The 15290-nt window shown below is 36.6% G+C and overlaps 3 protein-coding genes and 1 long non-coding RNA gene across 4 annotated transcripts; 2 read left to right on the top strand and 2 right to left on the bottom strand.

Annotated features, from left to right (window-relative positions):
- The first annotated feature begins 2106 nt into the window (after positions 1–2106).
- LOC113668376 (uncharacterized) lies at positions 2107–6550 on the top strand. Its single transcript, XM_089213513.1, has 5 exons — positions 2107–2263; positions 3003–3096; positions 4119–4263; positions 5080–5262; positions 6266–6550. The coding sequence occupies exons 1-5, from the start codon at positions 2124–2126 to the stop codon at positions 6331–6333; spliced, it is 630 nt and encodes a 209-aa protein (XP_089069639.1). The 5' UTR covers positions 2107–2123; the 3' UTR covers positions 6334–6550.
- A 1969-nt stretch (positions 6551–8519) lies between these two features.
- On the top strand, positions 8520–9135 carry LOC149042764 (uncharacterized). Its single transcript, XR_016188770.1, has 2 exons — positions 8520–8672; positions 8857–9135. It is a non-coding gene; the product is annotated as an uncharacterized LOC149042764 (long non-coding RNA).
- Positions 9136–11030: 1895 nt separating this feature from the next.
- LOC113683135 (octopamine receptor beta-2R) lies at positions 11031–12016 on the bottom strand. Its single transcript, XM_027200350.2, is given in 1 exon segment — positions 11031–12016. A coding segment is annotated over 1 exon segment (897 nt). The 3' UTR covers positions 11031–11119.
- Positions 12017–13184: 1168 nt separating this feature from the next.
- On the bottom strand, positions 13185–14351 carry LOC113683134 (octopamine receptor beta-2R-like). The gene has a single exon (XM_027200349.2). It carries the CDS (start codon positions 14263–14265, stop codon positions 13330–13332), a length of 936 nt encoding a protein of 311 aa, XP_027056150.2. The 5' UTR covers positions 14266–14351; the 3' UTR covers positions 13185–13329.
- Positions 14352–15290: the final 939 nt, after the last annotated feature.

Here is a 15290-nt window from a genome sequence, read left to right as displayed (position 1 = left end):
ATTAATACTATTTTGGTACTTGGAGATCGGGCACCAAGATGCCAAATTATTCATGTTTCTATTCTGAACTAAACACTGCTCACATCTCTAGTTATAGCGGGGCTCGCAGAGCGTAGCCCCATAATTATACAAAATGGTAGTAGTAACCCATCAAGCCGAAAAAATTTGGACTTACGACCGTACGACCGACCGTACAAGGTGCTACTTTTAACATGCGTGGTCAACTGTACCGCGGGCACGCCAATGCCACGGCTTTGTCCAGTAGTCCAGTGGTCAGTGCACTGGGCTCCGAGTCTGACGACCCGAGTTCTAATCCTGGCCGGGGCAAGGCGTTGTGCCCTTGAGACGTGCGGGAAAAAAAAATGCGAGCTCCGCTTTTAGGCTTGGCTAAATCTATATATTTAAGTCGATATCTGGTGCCTTCATGGACGATACGCACGTCCGGTCATTCGTGGAACGAGTTTAAAAGAAAAAGATAATTTCATTTTTCAATCCATGTATTTTTACAGCATTCCCGTCCTAAATTGCCCCGCTGCTCAGTTGCTTCAGATTTTTCCTCTTTATTGATAAGGTATAGGGAATGTGCAAATCAAAGACTTCGTTCAAATATTTTGGTGGATGTTGTAGATATTTTGATTGTCAGAGAGAAGTTGCTACCGTAACTGTTTCAGCGCCAGGAGTGACCATAAGGTAATTTCTCCAAACAGCATTACTACACTGTGAGGTAGAAAAGTGTTGGGGAAAAATAGAAACATCTAATTTCGTACCCAGATCCTACCTTGTAATTGAAATGTGGGATCTTACAACCGCTTGGCCGTGGAAGGTTTGGGTACGAGACTAACAAACATCAACTTGAGGGTATCTTTTGGTTTAACGCCAAATTCTTGGAGATGAAAATTTACGAAATATGTATTAGTCGGTAAGGAATTGATATCAATATCTTGGGAGTGAAAGGGCTCTTGTTTCTCAAAAAGTGCGTCAAATTCTGGTGAAGAATTCTAATATAGAAGATTATACAATGTTTTTCAATTATTCACCAAAGTGGAGGTAAAAAAATTGTTTTAGCATATACCACAAAGATACCAAAAACTAGTTTATTTCTTCGGTTTACCGAAAAATGGTCGGCAATTAATTTCGGCTGCACAGAGGTGAATAGTACTTGCTATTCACTTCCAAACAAGCCAATCAGCTGTGTGTTATATACTTCATTCTTGGCTGAGCAGTTGATGAAGGTAAATAGTTGCGAAATAAACAATCAACTGACAGGAATTGATGGTTTTGATGCGACTGACATTGACTGCTGTCGGCCAATAGATGGGCAATCGATAATTTATTTCCGTGTTTATAGAAAATGCACGATAAAGTTATTACACTTGTCCCGGGATGCCAAATGCTCTCTTCTTCTTTTTTTTCTAACAAGCTAGAATGAAAGATTCTGCAAACAATACGCCTTCCTGGGATATTTCAGTCAATAATAACGATTCCATATTCCAAAGATTTCAAAACTCAAGATAATGGGAAACCTTGGTGATCAGGGAAAAAAAATAACAATATCAATTACAGAGGAAAACATATTCAGCTTTTTTTTCCTCGAATACTGGTTTACAAAGCATGTTCCTCACTGCTCCCGAAATTACTTGCACGGAAAATTGTTTTCATTTTTTCTGAACTCACCTTTTAGTCTGCTGGGAGACCCTTATTGACAGTGCTGCCACACCAATGTTTCTTTCACCAGAAGTCTTGCACCAGACTTCTTGCAGACTTCTGGCCGGCTTACTTGTCTCCACTTCAACTGAAAATTGCACTGTTTCTGACAGAGTGCTTATCTAAATATAAGTTGAATTCAAATTTTGGCAAATGTAAGCTACAGGGCGTTTTCACGTTTAAAGATTGCCGCAAGAAATTTTAATCAAAAAACCATTACATTCTTCAATGCGAATAGAGAAAGCTACAGAGTAAACAGTTAAATCGCATAAACTTTAAGCAATAACAATTGCATACTTTGATAGCACAATGGTTTTTGTTGACACTTCATCGTGTCATAGATCCATCTTTTGTACAGAGGGAAACTAGATCTCTTCCCAAGAGGGCAGGTGTTTTGAGCCCGAATTAATTAAATATCAATGAAAAGCTTACGCGGGTCCCTTAGTTACTCGAATGTTTGCGATAAAAGGTGGCTGGATAAAATGGCTACAACTATGCACCTTCCAGCGATTTCACATGCGCCTGTCGCCCGAGAATTTCCGAAAGTTTGGGAACACAGGTGAGGTGGAAAATTTTCTGACGTGTTCTAGGCAAACATAACCGAAAGCATTTCATTTCAATAGCCTAATTTGAATTTGTCGTGAACCGAAATGTTTTACATTTTAAGAAAGATACGCTCGCCTGTCGCTATCTGACCATCTAAAAAGAATATGCTCTACTTTCTTCAGTCTTTGGAGCAAAACAGTTTCGACTGCGAGAGATCGTCGTTGACTCGCCGAAAGAAACTTTGTATATCCAGTAGACGGTATCGATTAAAGCTTGAAGTCTATCAAAACAAGTGAAAACCCGTTGAAATTGCAGCAAAGTATAATTATTATTGATTTCACGATGCAGCGTCTGCCAATCGATATTTCTCCAAAAATGGATCTTTATTTTCGAAGATTTTTTACAGCTTGGCTCATAGACCATCTTGACGATGGAATCAATATTTCAAGATCAGAATCTGATGGTAAATTGTGCATGAGCCAAGTAGAAGATCGCTATCGAAATTTTATTGTGGAAAAAATTTTTTCCATTAAAATTAGCTTTTACACTCAAAGCGGAATTTTAAAAAAGTATTTTATTTCTTTTATTTTTATTAATACATTTACTACGCATATATGTTCGAATTTCCTTTATTTCTCGGACTGGAGATGATTTACATACGAGGCATTCTTACTACTGTTTTCTTTTGAGTTTTCATCTTCCTGGTGCGGGTTTTGAAAACATAATAGATTGTTTGAATTTCCCCCTCATAGAAAGAATTTGTCACACTGGTCTAAACAAGATGTACCCTCGTTAAAACTCGCCCAGCAGCTGGATACAGACCACTGGGCAAAGCTGAAGGGAAAGGTAAGATAAGTTAGGGGGCTCATACTAAATATCACGTAAAATCGTTTGATGAATATCTTTCAAAAAATATCAAAATTTTTAAATTTCTCTAACAGTTCAGAGTTAATTTTTTCTTGCTGATAATTTGATCACATGGCAAACGTCTCGGAAATTCTAGCATGGAGCTGAGTTTTTCTAAGATTAGAGGGAAGAAAACGAATGCCTCAGCCATGAAAGCTACGAATATCTCAAAACTTTCCTTATGTTTTCTTAATATCTCGGAAACTTCTAGATATCCCAAAAAAATACTCGCATATTGGAGGTGAAGCGTAGTTGGCCGCTACTATCAGCAAAGCTGGTCATTATAATCTTACTTCTTGTTACGCCCCGCTAAAATTTGAAAAATCTCTTAATTTTTAAAAATACATTCAAGGCATGTTGTATACTTTCTTAACCCGTTGAGTATTCAAGTGGTGGGTATTTCAATTTAAGGTGGGAAAAAATGATGACTTTTCAAAAATTTCGAGGTCACCATGTTGTTACAATTCAAATAATAGGATGCATTACTCCAAACAAGACAAAGATACATAAGATACATTGCTTCTTAATCAAAAACACTCTAATTCATGCGCCTGTTTTCCAATTTAATCGTGGACCTCCACATATTCTGAATAAATGTTCTTTGCCAAAATTGTTCACTATTTATAGTGAGTAAGCAATGAACTTTGGGAAGATGAAATTTGCCTTTAAAAAATGCAGTGATAGTGTCGATTGTATTAAATAATTGGGAAAAGCAGTTGGGACTGAATTCAGAAAATGGCATCTGAAAGAACAAACTAGAATTTGACGAAAACTTAAAAGTACGATGTCAACAGGAGCCTCTCAATGCCTCCATTTACCAAAATATTTTTCAATTCAAAATTGCTTGGGACCAATCTCAGGGGTAAAACCTTTTGCCGGAGTAATTGTTTCAATACCTCCTTTCTCTGTGGCCTGGATTTATTTAGAAAGCTAAACGAAGTTTTGAAATAATTTTGTTTCAGCACGTTGACTTCGTAAATCGTATGTCGTATAGTTTGCCGTCAAAGGAAATTTTGGCTAGTCGTTCTCAGAAAGATCCGAAGCTGTCAAGTGCATTTCAGAGATATTACTATGATCAAAGCAAGCACAGAGAAGAACTGTTAAAGAGTAAGTAGACAGAACTTGTAGAAATAATGGTATCTACTAAATGGCGCTCTAGGACTAAGGCCGAAAAATCTCCCCAGCGTTCATTAACCCTTTCTCTCCAAGACCTTATCAGTGATCCTCCTTATTGTCTGTTAGTACAATTGTTAGGATGTTAGTTCGAAAAACTTGGTATTGGATCAACTAATATTCCCTTGATTGATGTTTTTCTCTATTCTCATCACTTGTCTGCTTAGTATTGTATTGATAATTTAACGAGAAATACTGTCATGGTCACTCATGGGAGTTAAAGGCTTAGGAAACTGGTAAAGGGTTTACACGAGACGCGGGAGTTTTACAGTAAGGCAATGTTGGGTGAGAATTGTGACGCTTGAAATACAAACTGCACGTGACGCTTGAATTTGAATTTGGGTGAAACGGGATCAGGAACCCCCATCCCCCCTTTCCCTGCTTGTTACCCTACTCCTTGAGTAGTGGTTTGTGATTTTAGCTGAGTTAAAAAATTCCTTAGAGGTTAATAGTTAATACTCGTTACTTGGAGACAGGGCTTAGTCAATCATTCTGTTCACTAGATTTCGTGATAAAAATGAAATAGAACCAATGAAAAAGGAGAAAAGTAATGACGCGACATAGCTTAGAGCTGTTTCAAATAATTGTGGAAAACTTAAGGTCTGAAAAATACCGTTAGAGCCCCTTCGAGTTGACTTTGAGTCTGAAAGACATACCTAGTTTTTCAGAAAAGCAATCAATCTGACAGAATTTCAAAAACGTGAACTTAACGTCACTAAGTTAATGTGGCTAACCAAACTTTCGTCTCAGAAACATATACCATGTACTATCAAGGCAAACCGATGGAGAAGAAATCTTCGAGGCAAGTTCTCCAACAGACGAACGACCTACCACGCCCCCAAGTTCAAAGGCGTCCATCGGTGTACAATCAACGGGCTAAAGAAGGCTTCAAGTTTTGGCTGGAAAGTGATCCAATGGTTAAAAGAATTTCGTGTAAGAATACAGTTTTTGGAAGACAGTTCCTTTGGAGTACTTTTTCACCTCGGTTTTTGAAATGACTCCAATTTGTGCTTTGGAATTGTTGTGCTCAAACACTGATTTTTGGCAGATCAATACTAAATACTGTTTCTTAAAAAATTGTTTTCAAGAAATACCCATCTGTTTTAAACCAAACTTTTTTATTTATCTATTTATTTAATCTTTTATATTCAAGATTGCCATAGTAACATGAAAGCCTCAAGGACAAGTCTCCAACTTTAGATTCCAGTATCTCAGCTCAAAATAAAGCTTGGTAGCTCCCCTCATGAAACAATTAAAGTGATACAGATCTTGAAAAATTTTGCTTAGATTCTTGATCTACTAATTGGCATTCAATGAAAAAAAATGGGAGTGACCATCGCCATCCGTTTTGAGTAACAGCCTCCAACATTTGAGCTTAACGCTTCTGTTTGAATGGTATTTCTAAAAGGCTGTACTGACACTATGGCGGTCTTGTCACGAGCGTGGGACAAAGAAAAAATATTGAGTACCCATGAGGAATCGAACCTCAGACTTTCGGATTCCGCGCTCCGATGCTCAAAACTTAGACTTTACCGAGCTCAAAACTTAATATCTCTCTTATTCTATTTACAAACATGACGCTATCGACATTGCTGATCCTAACAGTATGCAGGACGCGTGTCATATGAACTTCGTGATAGACCTCGCTCACCGTAAAGTCTCTGCATTTACTCAGTGGTTTGAGCATCGGGGCGCGGAATCCAAAGGTCTGAGGTTTGATTCTTCATTGGGATAGTATCAGCTCGTCAAAAAAAATAGGTGTTTGACAACAAAACCATTTAGAGCCACCTTGACTGACAGTTGGGTTTATATGCTTATTTACTTGACAGATATTGATAAAAAAATTTCAGGGGGCGGTGTAAGTAAAAGCTAACAGTAATTTCCTCTTTTTCTCAGGTGAAACCGCTGAGAGTGCAATTTTTCTTTTTTGTTTCAGTTTGTTCCAAGTACACATTTGGCTCAAAAAGCACGTTCCATGGACTTGGAAATGCCCCAAGAAATTAGTTGAAACAACAGACATACGAAGTTTTATGGTGTGGTCATGAATTCTTACAAGTTTACAGGAGTGTGCTTATAACACGATAAAATACTTAATTATATGTATAAGTATCACAGAATGAAAAAAGGTTTGTTTTCGTTGATGAATGAAAAAAGAATAAAGTGTGAATTATCATAATTTATTCCTTATTGTAAAATCAAATAAAATAGAAAACTAGAAGGAGAGGTTTCACACGTCTTTCTTTTTTTTTTTGATTGATCTTTCTTCGCTGGCATCATATTACAAACAAATAAGGCTATTAATATTCTTTAGTTTTAGGCGACAACTTCCATCTTTCTTCACCCGAGCCTAGTCGCATTCCCAGACACTATCGGTGTGATTTAGATGTGAGGAAATTGGGTAAGAAACTAGCGTTAGCCGCTATCAAGAGATTATAGACTCTTGCCGCCACGAATTCCTCATTAGATCCCTCTGTGTTGGTTTGTAAACTCATACGCTTTTTAAGAATTATAACAGACCATCCGCTGATATCCCTTAGTGTTTACTAAACGCTCTTTTGATATGCAGATGAAGAAGCAACGCGTAGATATTAAATAATCTGCACTACAGGCCGAGAGTCCTGGTGGAGGATATCCCACTCGTTCACTGCGCTCACTCGTGAGATATCGAGTGAAACACTCGAGGAGAAATTCCATACCTATGCGTTCCCATGTATTATTCTCTATTTACAAATACCCAGTTTGAGTTAATTTCCATGTAAAACTTTAGCACTGTTTTATATCGCCATAATCTATAGTTTATTCTTCATTCTGATCGAGTACATTTTTAATCCAAGGCAGACCACAAGCCAAATAATAAATTCATATTTCCAGTTGACCACGCATGTTAAAAGTAGCGCCTTGTATGGTCGTACAGTCGTACGGTCGTACGGTCGTACGGTCGTACATCCAAATTTTTTCGGCTTGATGGGTTACTGCTATTTTGTATAATTATGGGGCTACGCTCTGCGAGCTCCGCTATAATAAAGTTAGAGACTGATTCTGTCACACCATTTATGTTGCATCGCATGTTTTAATCGTGTTTGAAGAACCGAATCAAATGCAGCTTCCTGAGTTGGGTACTTCGAATGAAATGACATGGCTAACTTAAGCGTTGTGCTGGGCCTGGAGGTGAGCCAATGCACGAGAAAGATAGAAAATGTATTTTTTTCTTTCTTTTGTGCGTTCGTGTTTGAACCACTAAGGAGAAGTTGTTAGCAACTCGGCTTAAGAATAACAATGACTGAATTTTTGAACTCACACGCGGATCATGCTGGTTCGCCAAAGTTTCTTCTGCATAGCTTGGCCGAACCTTTCAATTCAAAGGTTTACAAAACAGGAGCGGCATGGGAGTTTGATTCAAATTATACTTGAATTTACCTAAAGAAGTTTGCTTCTTGATGTTGATCAGACAAAGCAGGTGAAAGAAGGAGCAAATTTCATTCCTTCTTTTGTTTAAGTTGAGTCCTTTCTCCCGTTCACAGTTTGTCCACAAAGGGGAACAGTTCACAGCTCGGGTAAAGTGAAAACTTGCACTGATCACGCTCGTTCGCCAATTTCCTTCTGCATGGTCGAAACGAGCGATTTAAGTTAATAATTGTCTAAACGGAAGTGCAATGAGACTTTGGCACGCGCATAAACAAAACGTTGAATTTCATTAAGTAAGTCGTCAATTAGTATTTTTTAAGAGAAGGTAGTTGGAATAACATGCAAATTCTGATCCAGATGAAAGAAAACTTTTTTTCAATTTTTTTTCATTATGTCGAAGAAGTGTTGTATCAAGTTCCATTAAACAACTAACAAAAAACGAAACACTAAAAGTGAAGGAGGGACTTAAAAGCGTGTGATAATGAAAAAAAAAAAAGAAAAAAAAAAGGAACTAAAAGAAAACAAACAAACAAACGGAGAAGCGAGAGGAGAGTCCACGCAAATATCACTTTTCTGGTTTGCTCTTTGGGTTAATTATAAAAATTTTTATGTCACCATCAAGGCTGCTACGAATTTGATCCCGTTCAGCTGCATGCTAAAAAACTTTTTCCATCATGAAGATATAGTCTTACCCGCGGCATTTCTTTTTCATTATGGGCGTGGCATGTCACTTAGAGTGCAGATGATCCAAGATCTTATAAAAACCCCCTGTACTACCCTTCCACATCAAACGAACGCAACGAGCAAACTGAATCCGAAAATACCTCAGCAAAGAAATGGAAACAAAACTAGCTTTGGGTTTTATTTTCTTCTTGTCACTTCTTCTGATCGAAGGAACCGAAGGCGGAGTATTTTGCACAAAATCGGACTCTAGGCCGGTAAATGCGTAAGAAACTTAAATTTATCTTTTTAATCTGGACTAAAAAAAAAGCAGCAAATAAAATTGGTAAAGAGGAAACTAAATTATAGCAAAACATTACCAGGTGCCCTTTAATCACTTTTTGGAGCTCTTCATGTTTCAAGTAGGTATGGTTGCAATTATACTTTTTTTTAATTTTTTAGGCTTGTAATCATAATTTGAAGGAAGAGCGGAAACGAAGAGTCTGCTCCATTGCTCGACAACTCGATTGCAAACAGATCCTGCTAGATGAGGACGCACACCTGAGGGGCCAGCAAGTTGAGCCTCGTTAAGAATCCCACTAATATACAACGACGCTGAAAATTAATGTAACTTAATTTGGTTTAATGCCTGACTTAATGAAGGAATTTTGAGCTCCATAGGAAGTGTTTTGCTTGTGTTTTTTAATTAATGAAGTAAATAAACGCTGAACGAGTCTCTTATTTGTTTGGTCTCGTGTTCGTACATTTTAATAAGGCTAGCCAAACCGGTCTCTCATACAAAATAAATGAATAAAAACCCAAAACCAAAGGAAAAAACCTGCTTTCAACTTTCCTGATGAAGCAAAATTATAAAAGGAGCGTGCTCAGTTACGATTTCAGTCGCTTTTTAGAAAATAAGTCGTCTTCCTGTAGAACCAGATCTACTCAGTTAAAAAAAAAACTGATGCTTAGCGAACCTTAAAAAAAAAAAAAAATTTTCTTACAAGACAGAAAAGAAATAATTTACTTCTTGCTTTATTCTCCGAATTTTGTTTACGAAATTTTTTTTCCTCGACAGACTTACACACAATTATCGTCCATTTGCCGACTTGCAATATAACGGTATACGACTCGGTTCGCTTAAGTGTGTCATTATTTATAAAATGGAAAGGAAATTAATAACAAATTTTGTAAAAATATAAAAGCATGAACTATTCAGAACATATTCTTGTTAGTGAAAGTTCCTTGCTTTCGTTGCTTTAGTTAAGTTTGTGAGAACATTTGCTCTTAGCTAGTCTTAATTCGAATCGCTCCATTAAAAGTGTTATATTGGAGAAAAAATGCTACTCGCAGATCCTGTTATTTGAGGCAGAGTTAACACTTACTCTGTTTGAAGATACCGTCTTTCATCAGCTACTTAGCTAAGTTGATATACAAACAATGAGGTGATAATAAAAAAAAAAGTAGATCAAGAAAGTTTAACATCTGTCATTCCTTTTTTTAAGGTTGTCATTTTTAGTGTCATCCCTCAGTCTGAGTAAAAAAAACGACTAAATACAAACAGCGTTATCAAGCTATTTTGATAGCGTTATCAATTTGTTACCAAGTTATTGTTTTTATTTACTCACCGACGCGCATGAGGGTTTTTGAGAAACCGAAAACCTTTTTAATATTGACACCAAAGCCTGAAAATGGATCCTTTCTTGTCAGAGGAAGTTTAAACAGATGTTTTCTGAAGATGAACGATCGAATAGCGGCCTTTAGTTTTCTACAATTGGTAAGTGTTGAATCTTATTCTGTATTTGTTTCTGATAACTGCTAAATTGAATATTTTAATTCTATTAAAATAAATTTTCGATTCAGCCAATAACTACGTAAAACCGATAACTACTCACCGACACGCATGATGGTTTTTGAGAAACCGAAAACCTTTTTAATATTGACACCAAAGCCTGAAAATGGATCCTTCCTTTTCAGAGGAAGTTTAAACAGATGTTTTCTGAAGATGAACGATCGAAGAGCGACCTTTAGTTTTCTACATTTGGTAAGTGTTGAATCTTATTCTGTATTTGTTTCTGATAACTGCTAAATTGAATATTTTAATTCTAATAAAATAAATTTTCGATTCAGCCAATAACTACGTAAAACCGATAACTACTCACCGACACGCATGATGGTTTTTGAGAAACCGAAAACCTTTTTAATATTGACACCAAAGCCTGAAAATGGATCCTTCCTTTTCAGAGGAAGTTTAAACAGATGTTTTCTGAAGATGAACGATCGAAGAGCGACCTATAGTTTTCTACATTTGGTAAGTGTTGAATCTTATTCTGTATTTGTTTCTGATAACTGCTAAATTGAATATTTTAATTCTAATAAAATAAATTTTCGATTCAGCCAATAACTACGTTAAACCGATAACTACTCACCGACACGCATGATGGTTTTTGAGAAACCGAAAACCTTTTCAATTTTGACACCAAAGCCTGAAAATGGATCCTTCCTTTTCAGAGGAAGTTTAAACAGATGTTTTCTGAAGATGAACGATCGAAGAGCGACCTTTAGTTTTCTACATTTGGTAAATGCTAAATCTTATTCTGTATTTGTTTCTGATAACTGCTAAATTGAATATATTAATTCTTGGCAATCATTTATTCTGCCGCCATTTACATTTATAACAAAAAGTCCTACAATAAAAGGTTACGACTTACTCGTTTACATTAACTCATGCGAAGCTGTTCTCATTTAAAGGATATATTCTGTTTGACTTTGATGACACGGAGCAACAAAGGTGTCCTTTAATCTCCTTTTTTATGTCTCTCTTGAAGAAAGAGTACGCTAGAGGGTTGATGGCAGAGTTTAACACTAAAAGGGGCATTTTAAATTGTGTATTATTACATGATGTATCCATATCGGAAACTACCGTGAAGCTGCATCGTAGAAAAACGCCATAACACACAAGGAACAATCCGATTACAATCCCCATCATTATAATAGCAGACTTCTCCTGAGTTTTGAAGAAAACCTGATGATTGAAGCGTAACTGTTTTGCTAGAAAACGAGCGGCTCGATTATGCTTAAATACGACTTTTAACATAGCTACAAAGAAACATATCAATAACATACTTGGAAACATCTCGAGACTGATGAACATAACAGTTATAATCTTTATGGGGAGAATCCATTTTTGGAAAAAGGAAATACTCAATACGATTTATGTAAAGAAAATGAGAACAATTGGAATGACCCATGATAAGGTTACCATCTGAATGACTCGGCGACGCTTCATAAAGGTCAAGTATTTTAACGGTTTTACAACAGCAATGTAGCGATCTAGGACTAAACAGCAAAGGTTGGTCACAGACGCATACTGGAATAGGCTTTTTGTCGTCCATGTGATTACCATGGTACCCAGATTACAACTTCCTGCCACCTCACACATGAACAGCGGAGGAACAGCGCTCATCCCAACACAAAAGTCCGCCACTGCGAGTGAAACGATTAACGCGTTGGTTTTGGTGCGAAGCTGCCGTTTACTGCAAATAAGGAAAAAGATAAATCCATTTCCGGTTATGGTTAGAATAGAAAGAAGCCAGCCAAGAATCCAAAACCAGACTTGCATTTTTACTCTCTGGTTATTAAGCAATTAATATTCTGATTAGTTTTAATCCTTCAAAACAGACACAACGTTCTGACTAAGACAAGATCTGCTGGTAATTTTTAAGATTTCATGATATATAAATTGCGCTGTAAGGTGGGTCTCTCCAAACCTTTTGTTATTTTAATCTTGGTATTGAAATCGACCGAAAAAACTCACCCTTTTTTGATTCTCATTGGGCAATTAACACAACTTCATGACAAGAAAATATTTTAGATTTTTAGATGCAATGAATGAACTAAGACAAGAGTTCTAGATCAATATTACTAATCAACCGAAAGGCTTCTGAAAATTAACGTCTTTTGTTAGTTTTGATATTTGCCTCAATGACTGAGTGGCTCATTTATTTCCAATTTTTTGGCCTTAATTCTTGACACACTCCAGTTTTTTATACATCTTTGAAGTAAAGTAAAAAGTGTTATTAGATCGGTTGTGATATGCCAATGATTGTATAGAAATTACGGCTGACACTTTTTAAAAACCTGTGAACACCGCCAAGAGTTCTTGATTTGTTGTTAAATGAAGATGAGGGGCATTATTATTTAATGAAGTTGTGAAAACTCCTTTAGGAGCCAACGATTATTCTGAACCAAAGACCAAGGACGATATCTCGTAATTCAATACTCGCACTCGTGTGTCGCTGAATCTAGTGTTTCATAGCAACTCAGCGTGAGCGTTTGACTAAGAAAAAAATTCATGTTATAGAAACGTGTCCCGAATTCGACAGAAAATAAATATGTTTTTCCATCGGTTACTGGTTTGATGATTTGGAGGCGAACTGGTAAAGGTCAGGGCGAATTTTTGTTTACGTTTGGGGGCGAAATCGCAATGGTAGTTGGGGCTAAACTTTCAATCACGTCCGTAAACTAACACAACGGGGAGTGCACACGGAAAAGCTCAATTGTTTGTATTAAAAGATAAATCCATTACTGAAAAGAGTAATCGAAATCGGAATTCGGATTTTCAAAATTTAGAATCACATAAGGAAATCAGTTTCGTACTACGCGTTACATTTTTTATGTAAATACATCGTTATATTCTACACAGGAATTTTTTTTTCAAAGTAACAGATTCCAAGTTATAAGTTAACTTCCCAGTAAATCTGTAGTACATTCAACTTAACTATGCGTTTACTAAGTTTCTTGTTCATCATTTACATTAGTTTTGAATCTAACAGACTACAAAGCCAACAATAAATATGTTTATCCCTATAGTATCCTCTTCCGTTTACATTTAAGACAAAGAAGTTCCAGGATAAAAGTCCACGCCTATTTCATTTACTCTAACTTCCCGTCCATGGCAGTCAGCGATGATGAAAAACTGCTCTTATTGAGAGGAATAATCTTTTTTGACTTCGATGAAACGGGACAACAAAAGCGTCTTTTAATGTCCTTTTCTATATCTCTCTTGAAGAAAGAATACGCCAAGGGGTTGGTAGCAGAGTTTAACCCTAGAAGGATTATTCTATATTCTCTATCATTACATGCTTTAACAATACCAGAAATCCTTATTAAGCTGCATCTCATAAAACTACCATAACACATCAGGAACAATCCGACTACAATCCCCATCATTATAATGGCAGACTTTTCCTGAGTTTTGAAGGAAACCTGATGATTAAAGCGTAACTGTTTTGCTAACGAACGAGTGGCTCGATTATGCTTAAATACAACTTTTAACATGGATGTAAAGACACATATTAATACAAAACTTGAAAATATCTCGAAACTGATAAACATCACGGATAAAGTATTTTTAGGGATGTTTAAATTTTGTGAAAAGGAAGTATTCAATATAACATTTGCCGCAAAAGTCATGATAGCGGTTGGAATTACCCAGGATAAGATAACCATCTGAATGACTCGACGACGCTTCATAATAGTCAAGTATTTTAAAGGTTTCACAATAGCAATGTAGCGATCCAAGACTAAACTACAAAGGTTTGCCACAGACGCAAAAGCGAACAGATTCCTTATAATCCATACCACCATCGAAATAGGTCGATCGTTGCACAGATCAAGCGACTCACACACAAACAACGAAGGAACAGTAATCATCCCGACACAGAAGTCAGCCACTGCAAGCGAAACAATAAACGCATTGGTTTTGGTGCGAAGCTGCCGTTTGCTACAAACAAGGAAGATGATAAATCCATTTCCAGTCATGGCGAGAATCGAAAGAAGCCAGCCAAGAATCCAAAACCACAATTGCATTTTTTACTTTTTGATCATCAAGAAATCAATGTTCTGATAAGTTTTTACCCGTCGAGACCCAATACCATGACTTAAGCAAGCGTCTGGTAACCTTAACCATTTAGTGAAATATAAATTTCGTTTTATGAATGGGTGTCTCAAAACCTTTTGTTATTTTTTATTTTGGTATTGAAATCGTCTGTAATATGTCCTTTTTTACTCTTATTGGTTGATTAACACAAATTAATGAAAAGAAAATAGTTTTTTTTTAAATTTTTTGATGTAAAGAGTGAGAGCCAACACAAGTGTTCTCGAGATTACCAGTCGCCCTTGTCATGGGAAATAAAAGCTTGTTAACGTCTTTTGTTAGTCTGATATCTGCTACATTGACCGGGCGTCTCATTAATCTCTACTCTTTTTGGCCTTAATTCTCGATACGTCCCAATTTTTTGACAGCTTTGAAACAAAAGTAAAAAGCATAATTAAATCAGGGTGACATCGGCCAAGAACACGGAAACTGAAGACCAATCCAAGAGGGTCAAATTTTGATATTGCATGAACATTGTGTACATCGTAGATTTGTCGTTCGTTTGCTCAGTGTGAAATTGAATTTTTTGCCGTTGTCTTTTAAAATCGCGTTGATTTTTAAGCTATAATTAAACTTGAAATTACTTTTCGATACTTGAATAAGCTTTGAGTTTGAAATGTCTTCAAATAGTGCCGGCAAACACAGAAGCGTGACGTCACAACTATGTTTCCATGCTCTCACTGAACTCACGAGTTGACCTGTGGGAGTGCTAGTACTATGTCAATTACTTTAAAAAGCTCTTCTCAAGATTTAAGTATCTACTTAGTATTTTACCTACAGGGAACTGACAACCATTCAAAACTAATAACGAGCTTTTCATTTCAAAACGAATTAAGAGCTGTTCACGTTGCTTCTTGAGTGCTCTAACTGCTTCCTGCATGCTTTACAACAAAACAGAGCACAGTCAAGGCTTCTCTATTTGCTTTAAAATAAAGAATCCGTTAAATTCCCCACGCAT

The sequence above is a fragment of the Pocillopora damicornis genome, chromosome 7 (assembly GCF_964200805.1).
Source record: "Pocillopora damicornis chromosome 7, jaPocDami1.2, whole genome shotgun sequence".
NCBI lineage: Eukaryota > Metazoa > Cnidaria > Anthozoa > Scleractinia > Pocilloporidae > Pocillopora > Pocillopora damicornis.
Note: the sequence above shows the minus strand (reverse complement) of the source record. Positions and strands in the feature narration are given on the sequence as shown.